This window comes from Dipodomys merriami, unplaced genomic scaffold, assembly GCF_024711535.1.
Source record: "Dipodomys merriami isolate MVZ:Mamm:240054 unplaced genomic scaffold, mDipMer1.0.p SCAF_620, whole genome shotgun sequence".
Taxonomy (NCBI): Eukaryota; Metazoa; Chordata; class Mammalia; order Rodentia; family Heteromyidae; genus Dipodomys; species Dipodomys merriami.
Genome location: NW_027206203.1, coordinates 265,392 through 285,967, shown reverse-complemented (window position 1 = coordinate 285,967; position 20,576 = coordinate 265,392). Strand labels below are relative to the sequence as shown.

At 39.3% G+C, this 20,576-nt stretch overlaps 1 protein-coding gene across 1 annotated transcript; it reads left to right on the top strand.

The window, feature by feature from the left end:
- Window positions 1-313: 313 nt before the first annotated feature.
- LOC138815109 (myelin protein zero-like protein 3) lies at window positions 314-12,031 on the top strand. Its single transcript, XM_070004389.1, has 4 exons — window positions 314-370; window positions 458-525; window positions 11,165-11,438; window positions 11,747-12,031. The coding sequence occupies exons 1-4, from the start codon at window positions 314-316 to the stop codon at window positions 12,029-12,031; spliced, it is 684 nt and encodes a 227-aa protein (XP_069860490.1).
- Window positions 12,032-20,576: the final 8,545 nt, after the last annotated feature.

The following is a 20,576-nucleotide window of genomic DNA, read 5'->3' as shown; positions in this document are numbered from 1 at the left end:
GTTTTATTGATTTACTTAATTAATTGAAGGGTAGAAGGCTATACTACTTGAGCCACAGCTCAACTTTTGCCTTTTTTAAGTGGTTAAAATGAGGCAAGAGTCCCATGGGTAGTCAAGGACAGTAAAGAGAGGCTAGAAATTGGAGGATTATATTTCAAAGTCAGCCTTGTAAAGAAATTCCATGAGACTCTTATCTCCAGTCAAACACTAATAGGCAGAAGATAGTAGACCTGTAGCCATGAACAAAACACTTCATCTTTAAGTCCCTCAACTGAACACAGTGAAGCAAATTTCATGTACTTTCCTGCCCAACATGGCTTTCAACCATGATCTGCAGATTTCAGCGGCCTTAGCCTTCAGGATTATAACTGTGAGTCAACATTTAGAAATCTTTAATTACCTCTTCTTTCACCTTTTCAGTTATTTATTATTTCTTTTTTTTGTCATTTGTTCTTAGGCACTAGCTCTCATGCTCAGTTTTTCCTTTCCTCTTGAAAGTACCATGCTCTACAACTTTGACCACAGGTAAACTACAGGCTGTTTCTCTTTTTTGTAGCTCTTCTTCTAGGGCTCAAACTCAGGTAAATGTGACTGAGGTTCTTTTTGTTTGTTTGTTTGATTAATTGAGTGGTGGTTGTTAAGTCTTGAAATTAAGTCATGATGAGTCTCCTTGAGGTTTTATTTACCTTTACCTTAATGGTAGTTGGTTTCACTACTTGAACCATAGCTCAACTTCTGCATCTTTTGTGGTTAATAGGAGATTAAAATATCAATAGCAAGCCAAGAGCATTACAGAGAGGACTGAAATTTGAGAATCATGGTTCAAAGCCAGTCTTGCGCAACAAAGTCAATGAGACAATTATATCTAATAAGCACCAACACGTAGGAAGAAGTAGACCTCCAGCAATGAGCAAAGCATAGCAAGTTCAAGCCTCAGTATTGAACACAGTAAAATGTCTCCTGCCCAGGCTGGTTTTGAACCACTGTCCTCAGAACAGGTAGGATTACAATTTTTATTTAGAAAGCTTCAATATCCTCCTTTTTGCACCTTTTCATTTAATTGATTGTCTCTTCCTCCTTTTTGAAAGTTCATGTCTTTTATTATTAGGGCATACCCATTTAGGCTCAGTAATTAATTAATTAATTGATTGATTGATTTTGTCAATTGTAGGGCTTGAACTCAGTGCCTACGCACCGGCCTTCAGGGACAAAGCAGGCACACTACCACTTTCAGCCACAGTGCCACTTCTACTTAGTTGGACAAAACAGTCACCAGGGGACTTTTCAGCCTAGGCTGGCTTCCAATTGTCATCTTCAGATCTAAGCTTCCTGAGTAGCGAGGATTACACACATGAGCCAGAGGCACCTGGCTTGTTTTTTAGATCAAAACTAACAAGCTCTACATTTAGGCCACACTAGTTCACTGACTTCACTGTCCATGAGAGTTTTGGCTTTTTTTTAATTGTGAAAATTCTGTACAGAGGGGTTACAATTACTTGAGCAAGGTAATGAGTACATTTTTTATCAAGCATTGTTGCCTCCTCTGTTTCCCCTTCCCATTTTTTCCCATCCCCCCCACACCCCCCGCCCCACGCGAAAGTTGTAAAGTTCGTTTTTTGACATAACATCTTGTACATCTCATTGTTGCAATGGGTCCACCTGTATCCCTATTTAAACAATTTTCTCCCTTCCCCTCAACAAATTATAACATCATCACATACAGTGAAACAGGGTAATACCATGGGGAAGGGACATGCAAAGCAACAAAGAAATCATCTTATAAATATGTTAAGAAAAATAGCAAGAAAGAAAAACCATTTGAATCATTTTTTTTTTTTTTGCTCAAAGCTAGCACGAACAAAAACTCTACTCTTGAGGGTTTTTTTTTTGAGGGGGAGCGGGCAGAGGCTTGAATTCAAGGCCTACTTACTCTCGCTGAGGATTGTTTTGTTTTTGGTATTTTGTTTTTCATTTCAAAGCTAGCAGGCTCTACTATTTGAGCCGTAGCTTAACTTCAATCTTTTATTTTTTGGTGGTTAATAGGAAATAAGAGTCCCATGGAAACCAATAGCACTACACAGTATCCTAAAATCTAAGGATTACAGTTTAAAGCCAGTCTGGGCTTTGAAAGCCCATCAGTCTAATCTCCAATTAACCACATGAGACGGTAAGTAGTAGTTTTAAACTTGAGCAAAAAATCTCAAGTTCTAGCCCATGCCTAGCACACTCAAGTTAGTTGGGCTTTCCTGCCCAGGCAGGCTTCGAACTGTGATCCCTAGATTTCAGATTGGATTAAAGGTATGCGTCTATATTTTAAAAACTCATTGACTCTTTTCTTCTTCACATACATTCACTTGTTTATTTGTTGGTTCTCTGGCTTGTTTTGAGGGCCTCACCAATCTTGCTGAAGGATAGCATGCTCTAAAACAGTTGCACTTTGGTTCAGTTTTTGGTTTTGGTGGTTAGCTGGAAGTAAGTATAGAGATTAACATAGGGTCCTGAATTGTGCTGATTGTGATTCAACGTCAGGAGCAAGGAAAGTTCATGAGACTGTTATCTCAAATTAACCTCCAAAAGATCAGAAATGGTCAAAAAATACTTGTAGTTCATATCCCAGAAAGGCACATACACACTCATGCACACACACACACACATACACACACGCACACAATGGTCTTTCCTGTCCTGGCTGGCTTGGAATGGTGATCCTCAATTTCAGTGTTTTGAGTAGGTAGAATTACAAGTGTGATCCACCAGATTCTTGGTCATTTTATCATTTTTAGTAGACTCTTTGTGCTCTCTTCCACTTTTAAAAAAATTATTTTGTGGTTTTCTTAGTGCTACATCTGTTTTTCACTTAGCTTTTTTTATGCTCAAGGTTGCTGCTGTACCACTTCAGCCACAGCTCAACTTCTGACTTTTTGCTGATTAGTTGGAGATAAGACGCTCATAGATTTTCCTGTCCAGGCTGACTGTGAACTGCAGTCCTCAGATTTAAGGATACTGTGTAGTTCCCTTGGCTTCCTGTGGGACACCGTCCTATTTACCACCAAAAGAAAAGTATGTGGGGCAGAAGTTGATCTGTGGTTCAAATAAGAGAGCCTGCTATCCCTGAATTAAAAAAAAAAAAAATACTTGTAAGTCTAATTCGGCTACTAATTGTACACACTGCTTGTTCTATTCAAATAAAAATGAAACAGAAACAACTTATGCACAGTGACCAGGTAATAAGGATTCCTGACTGATAACCAGAAACGAATTCCTAAACTCATCTCCTATAGCCTTTTTTAGATAAAATTGGTCATTTGTGTAAGCTGAGGAGAGATTAAAGAACAAGACTTTACAGGCCAGTTACACAGGACTTGGGAATCAGGATCCATTGGTAAAGCTTTTCAGAGAATGACTAAAAACACACTCTTCACCATTCCAAATGGTTCTTCCTTCTGTGCAAGGGAAAGAGAGGTGAGAAGGAATAAATATGGAAAAAGTAAGAAGCATCAAACAAGGTAAATAATGTTAACTTTATTAGATAAAGTAAAACATAGGTGTACAGGGTACAATCCAGAAAAGGACATGTCACCTCTGTGTGGATCCCAGTTAATTTAGTTAATAAAATTAATCGATGGTAAGGAGTAAAACCTTCTATTGATTTACAGAAAGGAGGTATATGGTGAGCAAGTCAATTTAATAACCTCAAGGATTTTGAACACAAAGGAGTGAAAGTTTTGGACTCTGCTTGAGCAACAGGAAGGAACAGAGCTGAGGAGGACTGAGATGTGCAGACATTGCCCAAGAAAGACATCAAGTGTTCTTATGAATGCTGGTTTCCAGGGGCCCATGCCTGTAATCCTAGCTACTCAGAAGGCTTAGATCTGAGGATTGTGGTTTGAAGTCATTTGGGATAAGAAAGTTTGTAAGCTTTTTATCTTTTACAGTTCAAGAATATTCTTATTTGATGCTAATTGTAACCCAAGGCAGTGCAATTGGATACCAAGCTGAAGAATATTAGAAAATACACAGACAAGTGTAGACAAAACGAACAAAATCAATGAGGACCCAGGGTACCAAGGCTCAATGGCACCTGGGCTCCAGGTCACACAAGCAATCATATTTATTTGAATTCACACTGGGAAGGTTACCATGGATACATGCAAAAATGAAGCATCAATATTACAATCAGAGCCACCACAGTGAGTAACACTGGTTCCCTTATTGTTTTGAGAAAGGAGACTTCTCTTTTATCTCCCAGGTTTCAAGGCCTTTAAAGCACTATGGAAAGGGCAATAGTTTAACCCTCTCCGGAGCTCTGTTTTAACCCTTCCATGGCCAGATATCATCTTTCAGAGTACTATTGAGGTGATGTTCAACCTCTCAAAACTTTTCTAGATTCAACAAATCAGCTTGAGTCCAATACACATATTAATATTAGTAGCATGTATTACAAACACAGTAAAAAGAGAAAAAATAATATTAGACCTTTAAACAGATATAACTGACTGCATTCTTTTATCCGGTACAAGAAATTTAACACTGTTGTCTAAGTCTCTAATAACACTTTTTTTAGATATAACTTCACGGCTTTCATAAAACCTCCTACATAGTCCTTAGAGTGTCTTTTTGACTCCCATTTTTATATGTTACATTTGCATAGTAGTATAGTATGTCATCTTTAAAATCATATCACCTCATAATTAAAGTTTATCGTGTAAGTAAGTACTTGTGATACTCCAATAAAATATCACAAAAGTTGGAAATGGAGCTATGGCTTAAGAGCTATAGTGCAAGTCTTGAGCCAAAGAAGCTCAGGGGCAGTGTCCAGGCCCAAAGTTTAAGCCCTAGTTTCCACACATACACATCCCCCCATCCATCACCCAGACACACAATCAGATGATAATGTCTATCAAGTTCTTCCTTAGGATGATCTTGATGATGTCAGCAACTGTATCAAGTTTCTATCTCTCTTCCATGCATTTGTGGTAGTAGACAGCAGAGTCACTCTAATATAACATGTGCCTAAGACTTGTCCATGAGCAAAAGCAGTTATGTAACATATCCATCACAATGTCCAGCTCTCTTGATAGTAGATCTGCCCATCTTGGGACTTGATGGGACCCATGTACTCTTCAACTGGCTTTCCCATCCTCGGTGCCAACTGCTTCAATGTTTCACCATCCACACCAAAGAGGCTTTCAAAACCCCTCCCAAATTATCTGAATCCTGGATGCCTGCGATGTCACGAAGACACTCTGTGGGTATTCCCCTCTCTGACAGGCCATTTTAACTCCTATGCTCTCCTCACAGTTGTAGGCAATGGTCTCTGAGGGACTTCAGTGCCAAATCTTCGAGAGATTTAGTTTCATTGTTTCCATAAGCTCTGGGAAATCATGCAGTAAAGGGTCCAGGTTAGAAACATAGGGGTATACATACCTCCTCATTCTGGAGGTTTTCATGTATGTTCTCTTGGCCATTGAACAGAAGTGGGGTCTCTAAAAGGAAACTTGTATGGTGATCTTTCTGCTTTGGTCCATACAACAAAGAACCACTTTCCCATCCCTTCAATGATTTTGACAAGCTCCATGTGATTCATGCTGAACTGCTTTCAATGCTGTATCAATGTAGAGGTCACAACTGGATGTTGTGTGGATAGCTGTCCATGCTTGATCCTGAGTTCCCTTGACATGCAGGGACCAAAACTCCATGTTGGGAAAGTGAGAGCATGATTAGCTGGCTTATATCTGTGTAGTCTGAATGACACCAGTAGGCATTGAGGCCTCCTCTTTATGTCCAAGTACCCTCAGCATATTGATAAAGATTGACACACCATGGCAAGTCTTCACAAAAAAATTCTGACCTGGTCCTGGGCATTATCTCAAGCATCTCACCCACTTCTAGCAACTTCCCTTCTTTCAAGGTCTTGCCAATTCTCCTCTTTGTGTTCTCAGGTAAAATACTGCTGTCAGTGAGTAAAGAGCAGAGGACAAGGAAGCAGGTACTCTAGAGAAAGTAAATACTGAAACCTCTTCCATGGTGAGAAGATAATTAAACCTGCAACTATAGAATAGCAAAGGAGTTAAGATGGTTATGCACACAGTTTGTGCACAAAAATGCCAGACCTAGAATGCCGTGTTCAGAGTTTCAGTCCATAATCGTCTGTAACAAAGGCATCACAGTTACAGATAAACCAAGTTCATAATGTCTTTTCTTGCACTCAGGAAATGGACACTATCCCTGAAGTTTATTTTTTCCCCTCAAGGCTACTACTTCACCACTGGAACCACAATTCTACTTCTAGTTTTTTGGACATAATTGGAAATAGAATTCGTACAGGCTTTCCTGCCCAAGTTGGCTTCAATCACTGATCCTCAACCTCATGAATAGCTAGGATTAGAGGATTGGCCATTGAGCCTGGCAACAACTCTCTTCCTTTTTATTTCTTTTGCTTTGTTCCTTTTTTCCAGTTATGGGCCTGAATTCTAGGCTTTGGCACTGTCCCTCATCTCTTCAGCTGAAGGCTAGTCTCAACCACTTGAGCCACAGCGTGATTTCCAGCATAGTTTCTGCTTAAGTGGTAATGAGCAATTGAATCCAGGGCCTTATGCATGCAAGGCAAGCACTCTACCACTGAGCCACCTTCCCAGCCTCATCTTTCCTTTTCTTAAAAAAATATTATTAGGAAGATGATGTTCAGAGGAATAACAGTTAAGTCAGTTAAACAGTTGTCAGGTAAAGAATCCATTTTGGGGGGACAATTACACCCCTTTACTGTTTCTCAGTTTATACCTTTGTGGCTTTTTTCTGGTTAACTGGAGATAAGAATCTTGCAGACTTTGCTTCCCAGGGTGATTTTGAACCGTGATCCTCAGATATCAGTCTGCTAATGAGTTAGGATTACAGGCTTGAATCTGAAAGACAAGAAGACTGTTCTGAATGTTGTCCTATATTGGTTATAGGGCTGTGGGCCTGAATGGACTTATGCAGTGAATGCCAGGCAGATCAGTCATCTGGAAGCATGTGTCCCTACTTAACCCTGACTGACTCTCAGAACAGATAGGTGATGCTTTCAGGGCAAGAACCAGTTTGTACCAGCTCAACAGAAGTCCTCACTATATAGGTCTTATTCAACAACTATTGGGTTGCTTATATTATCAAGACATTTTCTTTCTTAAGAACTTTTTCATTGTAAGATTGCAATAACTACAGATTCATAATGGTCTAGGAATACATGTCTGCTATCAGCTTTAATACCAAAGCCACATAGCTGCTACAAATCATGTTTTATTGATCTTATAATAGTTCTTGAATATTAGTCTTTATTAGTAATTATATTATTAATATAAGTATTAAAGTTCTTCAAACATATTTCTCTTATTAAATGAATCCTTACAGTGACATTGAAAGCATCTTCTGGAGCAGCATTGGAAAAGATACTTGGATAATACTAAGAATGAAGGATGAGAAGTGTGAAAAACAGAACTAAGAGAATTACCAGTGTGACTGGGAAACATCTTCTACAGAGCAGAATCCCAGATTTCTGGAAACATATCATGTGAGAACAGGGCTTCAAACAGTACATGTGACCATATGGGTGAGCCTCAATGTTGCCACATAGATGTTATTCTTATTCCTATATGAAAGTCTCATGTTCGATGGGCTTTCACAACCCCAGATTTATGAAATTTTGCTGCCTTCTTTCCTTCCATATTACTTCATACTTTGCTATTGAGTGTAATTATTCTTTCAAAACATGAAAACTCAACACCATCTCTTGGACTGAGGCAATTCCTGTCTCCCTATGAATAGATCTGTTATTTAAGAGGCTTCCTTGGGCTGGGTAGGTGGCTCAGTGGTAGAGCACATGCCTTGCATGCTTGAGGCCATGGGTTCGATTCCTCAGCACCACATAAGCAGAAAAATGCCAGAAGTGGCGCTGTGGTTCAAGTGGTATAGTGCTAGCCTTGAGCTGAAGAGCTGAGGAACAGCACCCATGCCCAGAGTTCAGGCCCCACAACCGGACAACCCCCCCCCCAAAAAGAGGCTTCTTGACAGGTGCCAGTGCATCCCTTCTTTAATACTAGCTTCTCAGGAGGCTGGGATCTGAAGGTCACAGTTGAAGCCTGCCTGGGTAGGAAAGTCCATCAGATTCTCATCTCCAATCAATTACCAAAAAAGTCAAAAGTGGAGCTGTGGCTGAGGTGGTAGAACACTAGGCTGGAGCAAAAAATGCATAAGGACAGGCAGCACCCAGCCTGAGCCTGAGCCCCAGACCAGCCTTCAGGCACACACACACACACACACACACACACACACACACACACACACACACACACACACACACACACACACACACACACACACACACACAAGTGGCTTTCTGCCAGACATGTCATGTGGGCCCATGAAATGTTTGGAGACGCCTCTTCAAATGGACTTGCCCTTGTATTTATTCAGTAATGTGGAAATTGACTCTCAGTCACCTATAGGTCCATTGGTTCAGGATTTTTACTTTGCATCCCACTTCCTTTGCTAGTTTTTTGAGGTGAGTCTTGTAGCTCACACAGATGTCAATACACTTCAAGATGCTGCTAACTGTCTCAGGGTCTGCATTGACACTACACATGGAAAAAGAAAACATGACCTGAGAGCCTCTGCTTACTCTGAGGACCAGCTATCCAAGCAACGGCAGCTTCCTATGAATGCAAACTGGAATCCAGGCTCAGGTTGTTCACAACAGACAGATGTGAGTTGTGTAAGGCTTGAATTGTTCTAAGGAATAGCAGAGAATTGAGGAAGGCAGAGGAACTGGGAAAAGACAATCTACCTTCCCATGTTTCCTTGCAGTTCCTGGTCCACATTATATCCTTTGCTAATTGTTCTGCTGTGTGTGTGTGTGTGTGTGTGTGTGTGTGTGTGTGTGTGTGTGTGTGTTTGAGAGTGTCAGTGAATGTTTGCACGTGTACAGTGGTTCTGGGCCTTGAATTAAGGGGCTGGACACTGGGAAGGCAGGGTGAATATGAGCAAGTACATCATATGTGTGTGTGGAAGTAACTCCATCAAACCTCTGAGTGTGCAACTAGTAATGAAAGTGAAAAAATGATTAAGCAATGCTCAAAATCCTCCATAAGCTATTTAGAAATAACTTTAAAAAAGGGTCAGGAAGCATAGTTGGTAGGGGATATGAAAACATCTGTAGTTAAAACTGTGGGATTATTCAAGCAAGGTGCTGGTGGCTCATGCTTGTACTCCTAGATATTCAAGAGGCTGAGATCTAAGGATCATTATTTGAAACCTGCCCAGGCTGAAAAGTTATCACATTCTATATAAGATATACTACTCAGAATAAGCTCAAATGGGGCTTAAGCAGTAGAGTGCCCAAATTCAAACCACAAGACTGGCAGAAAAAAAAAGAAATAGTCCAAACTTAAGATGTCTAAGGAGTTTTAGACTAAATGTCGTATATAAACAAGGTACTATATTTTGGGGCTCATTTGTTGTTGTTGTTTTAAATATATCATGTATATTCTTCCTCCTACAATATATCCCCTTTTGACTTTGACTTGACTTTGTTACCGTGCACCTTGTATATACATTTTTCTAATTTAGGGAGGGGAACCAAAATAACAAAAATGCTGAAACAAGGACACAGGATGACCCATTGCAACAATGATATCCATAGGACAGTATGTTAGAAATGAATTTTACAACTTTGGGTGGGGAAGGGTGGAGGAGAAGGTAAGGGATAGTAGAAAAAAACAAGGGAAGGGGTAACAATGCTTGACCAGAAATGTACTCATTGCCTTATTCATGTAACTGTAGCCTTTCTATAGAATCTTCACAATAAAATAAGATTTAGAAAATGAAAAATATCTAGTTACAGCTAAAGTACGAAAGGAAAAATCCTTTCATTCATTTGCCTGTGGCAACAGAAATTAGAAATACACAGTCAATAGATATTTATTGCAAACCCCACACAGATTCATGCCCATGGCTACTTCACCCTCCTTGTCTTCAGGGGAAAATCAGGAGGAATCAGTACAAGCTTCCTATCCAATAGCAGTCTACTCAATTCCTGTACCAAGACTGCCATCTGTAGTGCATCAGATGGAAAAAGTTATCATTCCTTCCAAAAGCGTCTCAAATGAGCCCTATAAACCATAGCCTCCAACTGTCCTGATTTAACTCTTATTTCCTTTCCCAAGCTACAAATACATATAAACTTGTGGAGGGCTCTACAGAGATGGACAATGACTTATAAAACATATACTGTTTCACACCTGTAGAAAATTAAAACTAGACCCTTATAAAGCACACTGCACAAGAATCAACTCCAAAGGGATCAAAGACCTCAGAGCCCAAGCAGATACCCTGAAAACATTACAGGAAGGAAAAGGAGAAACTCCAGGGCTCATGGCACTTGCCAAAAGTTTCTTAATAAAGACCCAGAAACACATAAAATCAAAGAAAGGTTGGACAAATGAGATTGCATGAAACTGCAGACCTTCTGCACGACCAAGGACATAGCTATCAAGATCAAGAGAAAGCCCAACGATTTGGAGAAGATCTTCACTAGGCTTACAATGGACAAGGATCTCATATCTAACATATAATTAGACCTCAAAAAATTAAATCCTCCAAAAACAAATCCTCAAAGAAACAACTGCCTGATAAATAAGTGGGCTAAAGACTTAAAGAGAAAGGTCTGAAGAGGAAATAGGAATGGCCAATAGACACATGAAAAAATGCTCAAATTCTTTAGCCATAAAAGAAATGAAAATCAAGACAATGTTGAGATTCCACCTCACCCCAGTTTGAATGGCTATAAGCAACAAATTTAATAATAACTTATGCTGGAGGGGATGTGGTCAAAGGGAACGTCCTGCATTGTTGGGGGGAGTGTAAACTTGTTCAACCACTTTGGAAAGGAGTATATTAAAACTACCAGCACAACCATGTTTATTGCAGCATTATTTACCAAAGCTAAGATATGGAACCAACCAGATGCCCCTCAGTATATGAATGGATCAAGAAAATATACACAATGGAATTCCATGCCTCCATCAGAAAGAATTAGGCAGATACCTGAGGAGCAGCCGGGATGCCGCTGATCAGAGCCGCTTGAGGCTAGGGCTGCACCTTCTCTGCCCTGATAGGCATCCTACTCTTGCAGGATTAGTGCAGCTTTTGACCTACCAGGTTATGTTGGAGAAAATGTCAAGTTGAGATGTACCTTCAAGTCATCTTCATATGTCACTGACAAACTGACCATAGACTGTAAGTACCGTCCTCCCAGCAGCAGTCGCACAAAATCTGTATTTCACTATCAGTCTTTCCAGTACCCAACCACAGCAGGCACTTTTCAGGATCAGATCTCCTGGGCTGGAAATGTATACAAAGGGGATACATCCATAAGCATAAGCAACCCTAACCTGATAGACAATAGTGTTGCGACCACCTCAACCAGCAAGGAAGACATGACCCGGGATTCTTCTCAAAGCAGTTTATTCGGGAACCTCATCTGCAAGCTTCTCCTTCCCCGCACCCGCACTCCGGTTATAAGCCTCCTGGATGGCCAATCCCGAGGTGCCATGCGGCATATACAAATAGGGTCACAAATACAGAAGCAAGCCAGTAGCCAAGCCATAGCCATATAAGGAGTTGTTATTCACAGAGAGCACTCGCCATCGGGAAGGCGGAAGGCGGAAGCCAGTGCCATCTTTGGTCTGGCCCCTGCAGCTCTCCACACAATAGGACATTCAGCTGTTCTGTGAAGAATCTCCCAGATGTGCACCATGACATCCCCCTGATGGAACTAACAATCACAGAAAGGGGTTTTGATACCATGCTGTCCTCTGTGGCCCTTCTTTCTATTCTTGTTTTCATTCCCTCAGCAGTAGTTATTGTTCTGATGCTTGTGAGAATATCAAGGAAGGCTGCAGAGATGAAAAAGCAGAGAAAGTCTGGCTATAAGAAGAAGTCTTGGAGTTCCAGGAAGATGGCAGAGGAGAAACTGGAGGTTAAACAAGCTCTCCCATAGAAAGCAGTTTTAGTGTTCCAGTGAACAGACCTAAGTCAGAGAATCACAAGTGTGCCATCACAGTACAGAGAGTTAGGCCAGAGAAGGAAAATCCTGGCAAGGAGACAGATCTGAGCACTTGCCAGCATTTGCGGCTATGGCTGTGGCTGCAGCAGCTGCAGCCATAGCCGCCATACCTGCAACACAGAGAGTCCGGGATGAAAGAGCCAGATGCGGCAAGTGAGCAGATTCTATTCAACACCAGCAAGAACCGACAAGGAGAAGACATCTTCATCCTGCAGTTAGCAGACCAGAGACAGCCCAGGAACCAAGACTCGGCGTGAGTAGAAGCCTGACGTCCTCACTCCTTCTCAGAGAGCAGAGGAGGGAAGCCACCTCTCATCCCCCACTACTGGAGATCTCCATCTTTGATACTGACAAGGGCCTGGCTGAGCTGCTAGCTCCAAATCAGGCCTTGGAAGAAAACTGGAGTCATTTAGGAGCTCACAAGAACCTAACCTGACGTGCCAGACTCAGCTCAACCCAGGGAAAAGTCACCCGGCTCAGGCTGCCAGGCCCAGGAGTGGCTTTCTTCACTAGGAAACAGAGCAACAGTCTGTCCATCCCTTTAGCAGCCTCTACAATCAATTGAAAGTCAGTAAACATAAATCCTGAGAATGGCTCCAGGCTGGGCTCTGTGAGTGTCTCAGGAGCTAACCCCTCAGGGAAAATCTACTTTTTGCTGAAAGGCCTCCACTCTACCCAGAACCTAGCCTCATCACAGCATCTCCAAAGTAGAGGAACAAGCCATCTCCCTCTTGTGATACTCAAAACAGATTTCCTTCCCATTGAACAAGACTGGGAGAAGGATCACAAAATCCTGGGTAAAGCAGAGCATTTTTGTGCCTTCTCAAACAAACTGACTTAAGAAACCAACCAAGCCACAGGAAAATAAAACACCACAAGAAGACCAGAGACTCCAACAAGAGGCTGGTTATGGACACAAGGGAAATACAGGACTTTCCTAACCCTACCCAAAAAAATCAAAAAAAAAATTTTTAACTTTCATAAGTTTTTTTTCTAAAACTTCTTTTAATTCTTACCTTTAAAAAATTGTTTTCTAGTAACTTTTTTTCTCCCTCTTATAATTTTTATTTTAGGGGTATATGTGTGTGTGCATGTTGTCTTTCTTTTTTAAAAAAAACATTTATTTTTTTGTTTTTTGTTTAGCTCTATTTAACTTTTAATCTTTTTTTCTTCCTCATTCTTTTCACCTTTTTGTCTCTTTCATTCTTCTTTGTATGACTTAATTGCTGTTCTGCACATCCTCAGATTACTTGTAGTTGATTATTAGATCTTATCCCCCACAGAGTACACAATTAATCAAGAAATATATTCATCAATTCAAAACCTCTTAGACTTACATTGTTTAATAGCAGTACTATTTATACCTATATAATATTTTAATTTTTTTTATTTTTAAGTTTTTCACGTCTCCTTTATATCCCTCCACTTCTCTAATTATATCCTCACTCTTCTCTGAATATTTCGTTTTTATATTTGCATAATTTTTAAGCATTGCACTTTTTAATTTTTAAATTTTGCTTTTCTATTTTTTCGTGTCTCTTTTTTTCTCTTTCTCTTTCTTCTTTTTTTATCTCTCTCTATTTTCATACTATCCAACCTATTTCCCGCTTTGAGATTTTGATTTAGTTAAGTTAATTCTCCCTGTGCCTTCCCACATCCCTCGATTCCTATTTTTACCCACATATCTCCCTAAACCTAATAATTTCTGGTTTGCCAAATTCTTCTTTGCTGTTCATAGCCCATTAATATATAGTTGTTTGATGTTGAAGAGATATATCTGTTGAATTAGATTGTATCTGCAGAATTTGGACAGTGCAACTACAAATTTTGGGTGATGCTTGTCTTAAGATAGTGTTCTAGCACCAAACTGGTGTTACTTTCATCCAAAATGGGCAGAGTAAGCCAGAAAAACACAAGAAAAAAGACAACTGTGGGTATCTTAACTCCCACTCATAATAATCAGGGGACAGAACAGATAATGCAATCCAGAGGAGAGTTCCCAAATAGCTCTACAAACACTGCTGGTAAACATGGTAAATGAACAAAGGACTCTATATGGCCATGAAAAGGAGAGAGAGGAGGCAAACCAAAGGTTAATACAGGAAAAGATTGAAAACTTGCAAAGACTTTCTATGAATGTGATAGGGAGAGAGAAGGGGCAAACCAAAGATTAATACAGGAATATCATGAGCGTGAGGAAGCTACTCAAAAACTGATACAGGAATTGCTTGATCAGGTTGAGATCACTCAAAGAGAAAGGCAGGAATGGCGTGAGCAGGCTGAGAACACTCAAAGAGAACTACAGGAATGGCGTGAACGTGAGAAGCTAAGCAAAGAGTAATACAGGAATTGAGAGAGCAAAATGAGAATGCACAAAGATCACTAAAGGCATTGTTGGAATCCATTAACAAAGAGCTGAATGAGATCGGGGAGACCACAAAGGGAATACTAAACGGAACCCAACAGAAGGAATGGGAGTCCAAGGAAACCATAACCAATCAACTAAGTGATTTGAGAATAAACACTGAACACCAAATTAAGGAAGTAAAGAAGTACATTCAAGATGTAAAACAAAGCTGCAACAAAAATTTGAAGCCATGAAAGCTGACCAATTACAAGGAAAATAAATAAAAAAGAAAGTCGAAACTCTTGACAGCAGGTTAGACCATGCAGAAGATCAAATCTCGGGGATTGAAGACAGCCTACATATTACAGAGAAAGAACATACAACCATCCAAGATAAGTGTAAGAAATATGATAGATCTATTCAAAACTTGGAAGACACCATCAGAAGGCCTAATCTGAGGATAATGTGTGTAGAGGAGCACCTAGAAACAGAAGTTAATGGTTAGGAAATTTATTTAACAAGATCCTAGCAGAGAACTTCCCAATCATGCAAAAAGATAGGCCTATTCAGATACAAGAGACTTTGAGAACTCCAAATAGAACAGACCAGAATAGGACATCACACCGTCACATTATAATCCACACAGGATCAATTCAGACCAAAGAAAAGATCGTTAAAGTTGTCACCGAGTAAAGATCAATCACCTATAAAGAAAAACCAATGAGAATCACCTCAGATTTCTCAGCATAGACAATCAAAGCAAGAAGAGCCTTGAATGATGTATGCCATGCCCTAAAGACAAACAACTATCAACCAAGAATACTGTACCCAGCTAAACTGTCCTTCCTAACTGAAAATAAAATACAAACCTTCCATAACAAAGAAAAATTTAAACAATATATTTGCACCAAACCAGCCCGGCAAAAATTCTTGAAGATGTGCTGCACTTAGAAAACAAACAAGACCACAGCAAAGGCCAAGAATCCTCACCCAAACTGAGAATGCAAGGAACATAGGAAGAACGCAGTGGATCAGCCCCAAAGAAGGTGGATTAAATGGCAGGAACTCCCAAATACCTCTCATTCCTATCTTTCAACATTAATGGACTTAACTCTCCAATTAAGTGACATAGACTGTCTAGTTGAACTAAAAAGCAAGATGCTACTATCTGCTGCCTTCAGGAGTCACATTTTGCCCATAAAAACACACACATTTTCAATGTGAAAGGGTGGAACAAAATCTACCAAGCAAACGGCCCCCATAAACAGGGAGGAGTTGCGATTCTAATAGATAAAATAGACTTCAAATTCAAATTCGTGAGAAGAGAAAAAGAAGGTCGCTACATACTAATAAAGGGATCTCTCCTTCAGGAGGATATTACAATTCTAAATATCTATTCGCCAAACAACAGAGAACTCAAATTTATTCAAGAAACACTACTTTCTCTAAAATCACACATAGATCCAAATACTAATTGTTGGGGATTTTAACACACCATTTTCCCCACTAGATAGATAAACTTGGCAAAAAACTCAACAGAGAAACCGCAGATCTAAACAACTACATAGTTCAACTAGATTTAACAGACATCTATCGAATATTTCACACAGCAGCATCAGAATACATGTGTTTCTCAGCAGCACATGGAAATTTTTCTAAAGTAGACCACATTTTAGGCCACAAAGCAAACTTGCCCAAATTCAGAAACATTGAAGTTATACCTTGCATTCTCTCAGACAACACCTGAATAAAATCAGAACTCAACAAAAAAAGCCACAAAAGAAAGTGGTATAACACATGGAGACTGAACAACACCCTGCTGAGTCACGAGTGGGTCATGGAAGGGATTAGAAAGGAAATTAAACTGTTCATGATATTCAACAAAAATGAGCACACAAATTACTAGCTCCTCTGGGACACAGCAATGGCAGTACTCAGGGGCAAGTTTATAGCTCTGAGTTCCTACATCAACAAATTGGAGAGAACTGAAACCAACAATATAATGAGGCATCTGAACCTCCTTGAAGAAGAACAGCAAGATAAACCTCAATGCAATAGACGGAAAGAAATAATTAAAATTAAATCAGAATTAAATGAATTAGAATCCAAAAAACTATAGAAAGAATCAACAAAGTGTAGGTTCTTTGAGAAAATTAACAAAATTGACAGACCGTTAGCAAATCTTACCAGAAAAAGAAGAGAACACACCAAAATAAATAAACTCAGAGAGTAGAATGGAAACATCACCACAGAAACAACCAAGATTCAGAACATTATAAGGGAATACTTCTCAAAACTTTATGCTAATAAGTTTGAGAACTTGGCAGAAATGGACCATTTCCTAGCAAATATTGACATGCCAAAAGTAAACCAAGATGAGTTAAACCATCTTAACAGGCCCATATCAAGCTGAAAATAGAAACAGCAATAAAAGACCTCCCATCTAAGAAAAGTTGAAGACCAGATGGCTTTATAGCGGAATTCTACAAGGCCTTCAAAGCACCAACACACCAATACTCCTCCAAATCTTCAATAAAATTGAAAAAGAAAGTTCACTACAGAACACATTCAATGAAGCCATCATAACCCTCATCCCAAAACCAGGAAAGGACTCATCAAAGAAAGAGAAGGATAGACACATTTCTTTGATGAATATTGATGCAAAACTTCTTAACAAAATGTTGGCCAGTCTACTTCAACAATTCATCCAAAAAATCATACACCACGATCAAACAGGTTTCATTTCAGGGATGCAAATCTGGTTCAATATATGCAAATCAATTAATATAATTCATCACATCAATAGGAGCAATGATAAGGAACACATGATTATCTCAATAGATACAGAAAAAGCATTTGACAAGATCCAAAACCCCTTTATGATGAAGGTTCTGGAAAAATTAGGAATCCTTGGAATATTCCTCAATACAATAAAGTCTGTATATGACAAACCTACAGCCAGCAATATAATAATGTTGAAAAACTAAAGCCATTTCCTCTTAACTCAGGAACAAGACAAGGATGTCCACTCTCTCCACTTCAATCTAGTATTAGAATGCCTACCTACAGCAATAAGACAAGATGCAATCATAAAGGGGATCCAAATAAGGAAAGAAGAAGTAAAACTCTGCCTCTTAGCAGATGACATGATCTTGTATTTAAAGAATCACATGGACTCCACTCCCAAATTTCTTCAGCTGATTCAAAGGTTTGGCAAAGTAGCAGGGTAGAAAATGAACCCCCAGAAATCAATGGTTATTCTGTATGTCAACAATGAGAAAAGTGTGGCTGAATTTAGGAAAGCAACTCCATTGGTGATAGCCCCACAAAAAATAAAATAACTAGGAATTAACCTAACCAAAGGAGTGAAGGACTTCTATGATGATAACTTTAAAAACTTGATGAAGGAAATCAAAACAGAACTTAAGAAGTGGCAAAATCTCCCATGCTCCTGGATTGGAAAGATCAACACCGTGAAAATGGTAATATTTCCCAAGGCTATCTACAAATTAATGTGATACCTATCAAAATTCCAACCTCATTCATCAAGGAAATAGAAGAGGCAATCCAAATATTCATATGGAACAATAAAAGACCCCGAATAGCAAAAACGACCCTCAACAGAAAGAACACTGCTGGAGTAATATCAATACCAATTTTCACACAAGAACAGACCTCAGGACCAATGGAATAGAATTGAAAACAGAGAAATGAACCTACAGACCTATCACCAACTAATTTTCGATATGGTAGCTAAGAAAAATAGAACGGAAAAAAGACAGCCTTTTCAATAAGTTGTGCTGCCAAAATGGTCAACTACTTGTAGAAAACGAAAGCTAGATCCATATAGTTCATGCTGCACCAGCATCAATTCCAAATGGACCAAAGACCTCGGTGTCAAAGCAGACACTCTGAAATCATTACAGGATGGAATAGGACAAACTCTAGGTCTTCTTGGCCCAGGCCAAAATTTTCTTAATAGAGACCCAGAAACATAAAAAAATCAAAGAAAGGTTAGACAAATGGGATTGCATGAAGTTGCAGAGCTTCTGCATGGCAAAGGACATAGCTAGCAAGATCAATAGAAAGCCCACGGATTGGGAGAAGATCTTCCCTAGCCATGCAACGGACAAGGGTCTCATATCTAAAATATACTTGGAACTCAAAAAATTAAATCCCCCAACAACAAATCCTCAAAGAAACAACTGCCCAATAAATAAGTGGGCTAAAGACTTAAAGAGAAACTTCTATGAAGAAGAAAGAAGGATGGCCAGTAGACACATTAAGAAATGCTCAACCTCCCTAGCCGTAACAGAAATGCAAATCAAAACAACATTAAGATACCACCTCACCCCAGTTAGAATGAGAAAAATCAAGAACTCTAATAACAGATACTGGAGGGGATGTGGACAGAAGGAAACCTTACTCCATTGTTTGTGGGAGTATAAACTTGTACAACCACTTTGGAAACTAGTATGGAGGTTCTCAAATGACTCCAGCTAGAGTTCCCCTATGACCCAGCAATCCCACTTTTGGGTATTTACCCAAATGTTTCAAACAAGACAACACTAAAGCTATCAGCACAACTATGTTTATTGCAGCATTATTTCCTATAGCTAAGATATTGAACCAACCCAGATGCCCCTCAGTAGATGAATGGATCAAGAAAATGTGGCATTTATATATACAATGGAATTCTATGCCTCCAACAGAAAGAATGACATTTTCCCATTTGTTAGGAAATGGAAGGACATGGAAAAAATTATATTAAGTGAAGTAAGCCAAGCCCAAAGAAACATTGGTCCCATGATTTCCCTTAATTGCAATATCTAGTATATGTCTGCGTCAAGCAGGAATGGTCAGATAAGGTGATGTTAGGAAAAATCAAGCCTAATATATGTATTTAAATGTTTTTTTTTCTTAAATGCATTTGTTTCTAATGCATTTATAAGATTATTTCTTTGTTGCTTTGTATGTCCCTCTTCCACAGTATAACCCCTGCTTTCACTGTATTTGATGTCGGTATAATTTGTGGAGGGGAATGAGAAAAACAATTCGTTTAAATAAGGAGACTGGTGTACCCGTTGCAACAATGAGAAGTACACGTTGTCATGTCGAAAATGAACTTTACAACTTTGGTGTTGGGGGGAGGATTGTGGGGGGTGATGGGGGGAGGCTGGGAAGGGATGGGAAGGGGAAACAAAGGGGGAGGCTACAATGGTTGATAAGATATGGACTCATTATCTTGCCCACGTAATTGTAACCCCTCTGTACAGTACTTTCACAATAAAACTAAATTAAAAAATAAAAAATATATTAAGTGAAGTATACCAGGCCTCCCTTTTTAGCAATAAATAATATATGTTTAAGGCAAGCAGAAAAGCTCAAAAGCTAAGTACATATGACCTTATAAGATAACGTTAAGCGAAATGAACTCCAAGACAGGAACTCTAATGTTTTTCTTTCTTGCTATTGTTTTTAATGTATTTATAATATTCTATTCATTTTTTGTTTCTTTGGTATGTTCTTCCAACACAGTATTACACCTGTTTTCACTGTATTTGTTTCTAGTGACCTGCATCTTGTATGTATATTTTTTATGTGAGGAGGAGAAAGGAAATAACTTAATGCTTAAATAAGGATAGTGTTTATCCCTTTGTAACAATGGGATGTACAAGACAGTTTGTTGAAATTGTACTTTACAACATTGGTAGAGGGTGGGTGGGAGAATTTGGTGAGGTGGGGAGGGAAGGGATGGTAGGGGAAAAAAGAAAGGAGGAGGTGACAATGCTCGTTAGGAATCCTTACTCATGTAACTGTAACCCTTCTGTACAGTATTTTTACAAGAAAAACATTTTTAAAACAGCTTAAATAACATATAGTATATTTCAATAATTTGAATGAGAAATCAATGAATGCATGTTTTTAATTTTCTTAATTTATAAAATAATATGAGGGGTGGGAAGGTGGCTTAGGGGTAGAGTGATTGTGGTACATGCATGAGGGCCTGAGTTTCATTTCTCAGCACCACATAGGCAGAAAAAAGCCAGAAGTGCTGCTGTGACTCAAATGGTAGAGTACTATCCTTCAGCTGAAGAGCAGAGAGAAAGTGCCCAAACCCAGTGTTCAGAA

What these genes read in the sequence shown, in the direction of transcription:
- LOC138815109 (XM_070004389.1), top strand. Translation starts at nt 314, where the DNA reads ATGGCTTTCAACCATGATCTGCAGATTTCAGCGGCCTTAGCCTTCAGG. An exon ending in TAGCCTTCAGGATTATAACT is followed by an intron (nt 371 to 457) that starts GTGAGTCAACAT and finishes ATTTGTTCTTAG; the next exon opens with GCACTAGCTCTCATGCTCAG. An exon ending in CTAACCTGATAGACAATAGT is followed by an intron (nt 11,439 to 11,746) that starts GTTGCGACCACC and finishes CCACACAATAGG; the next exon opens with ACATTCAGCTGTTCTGTGAA.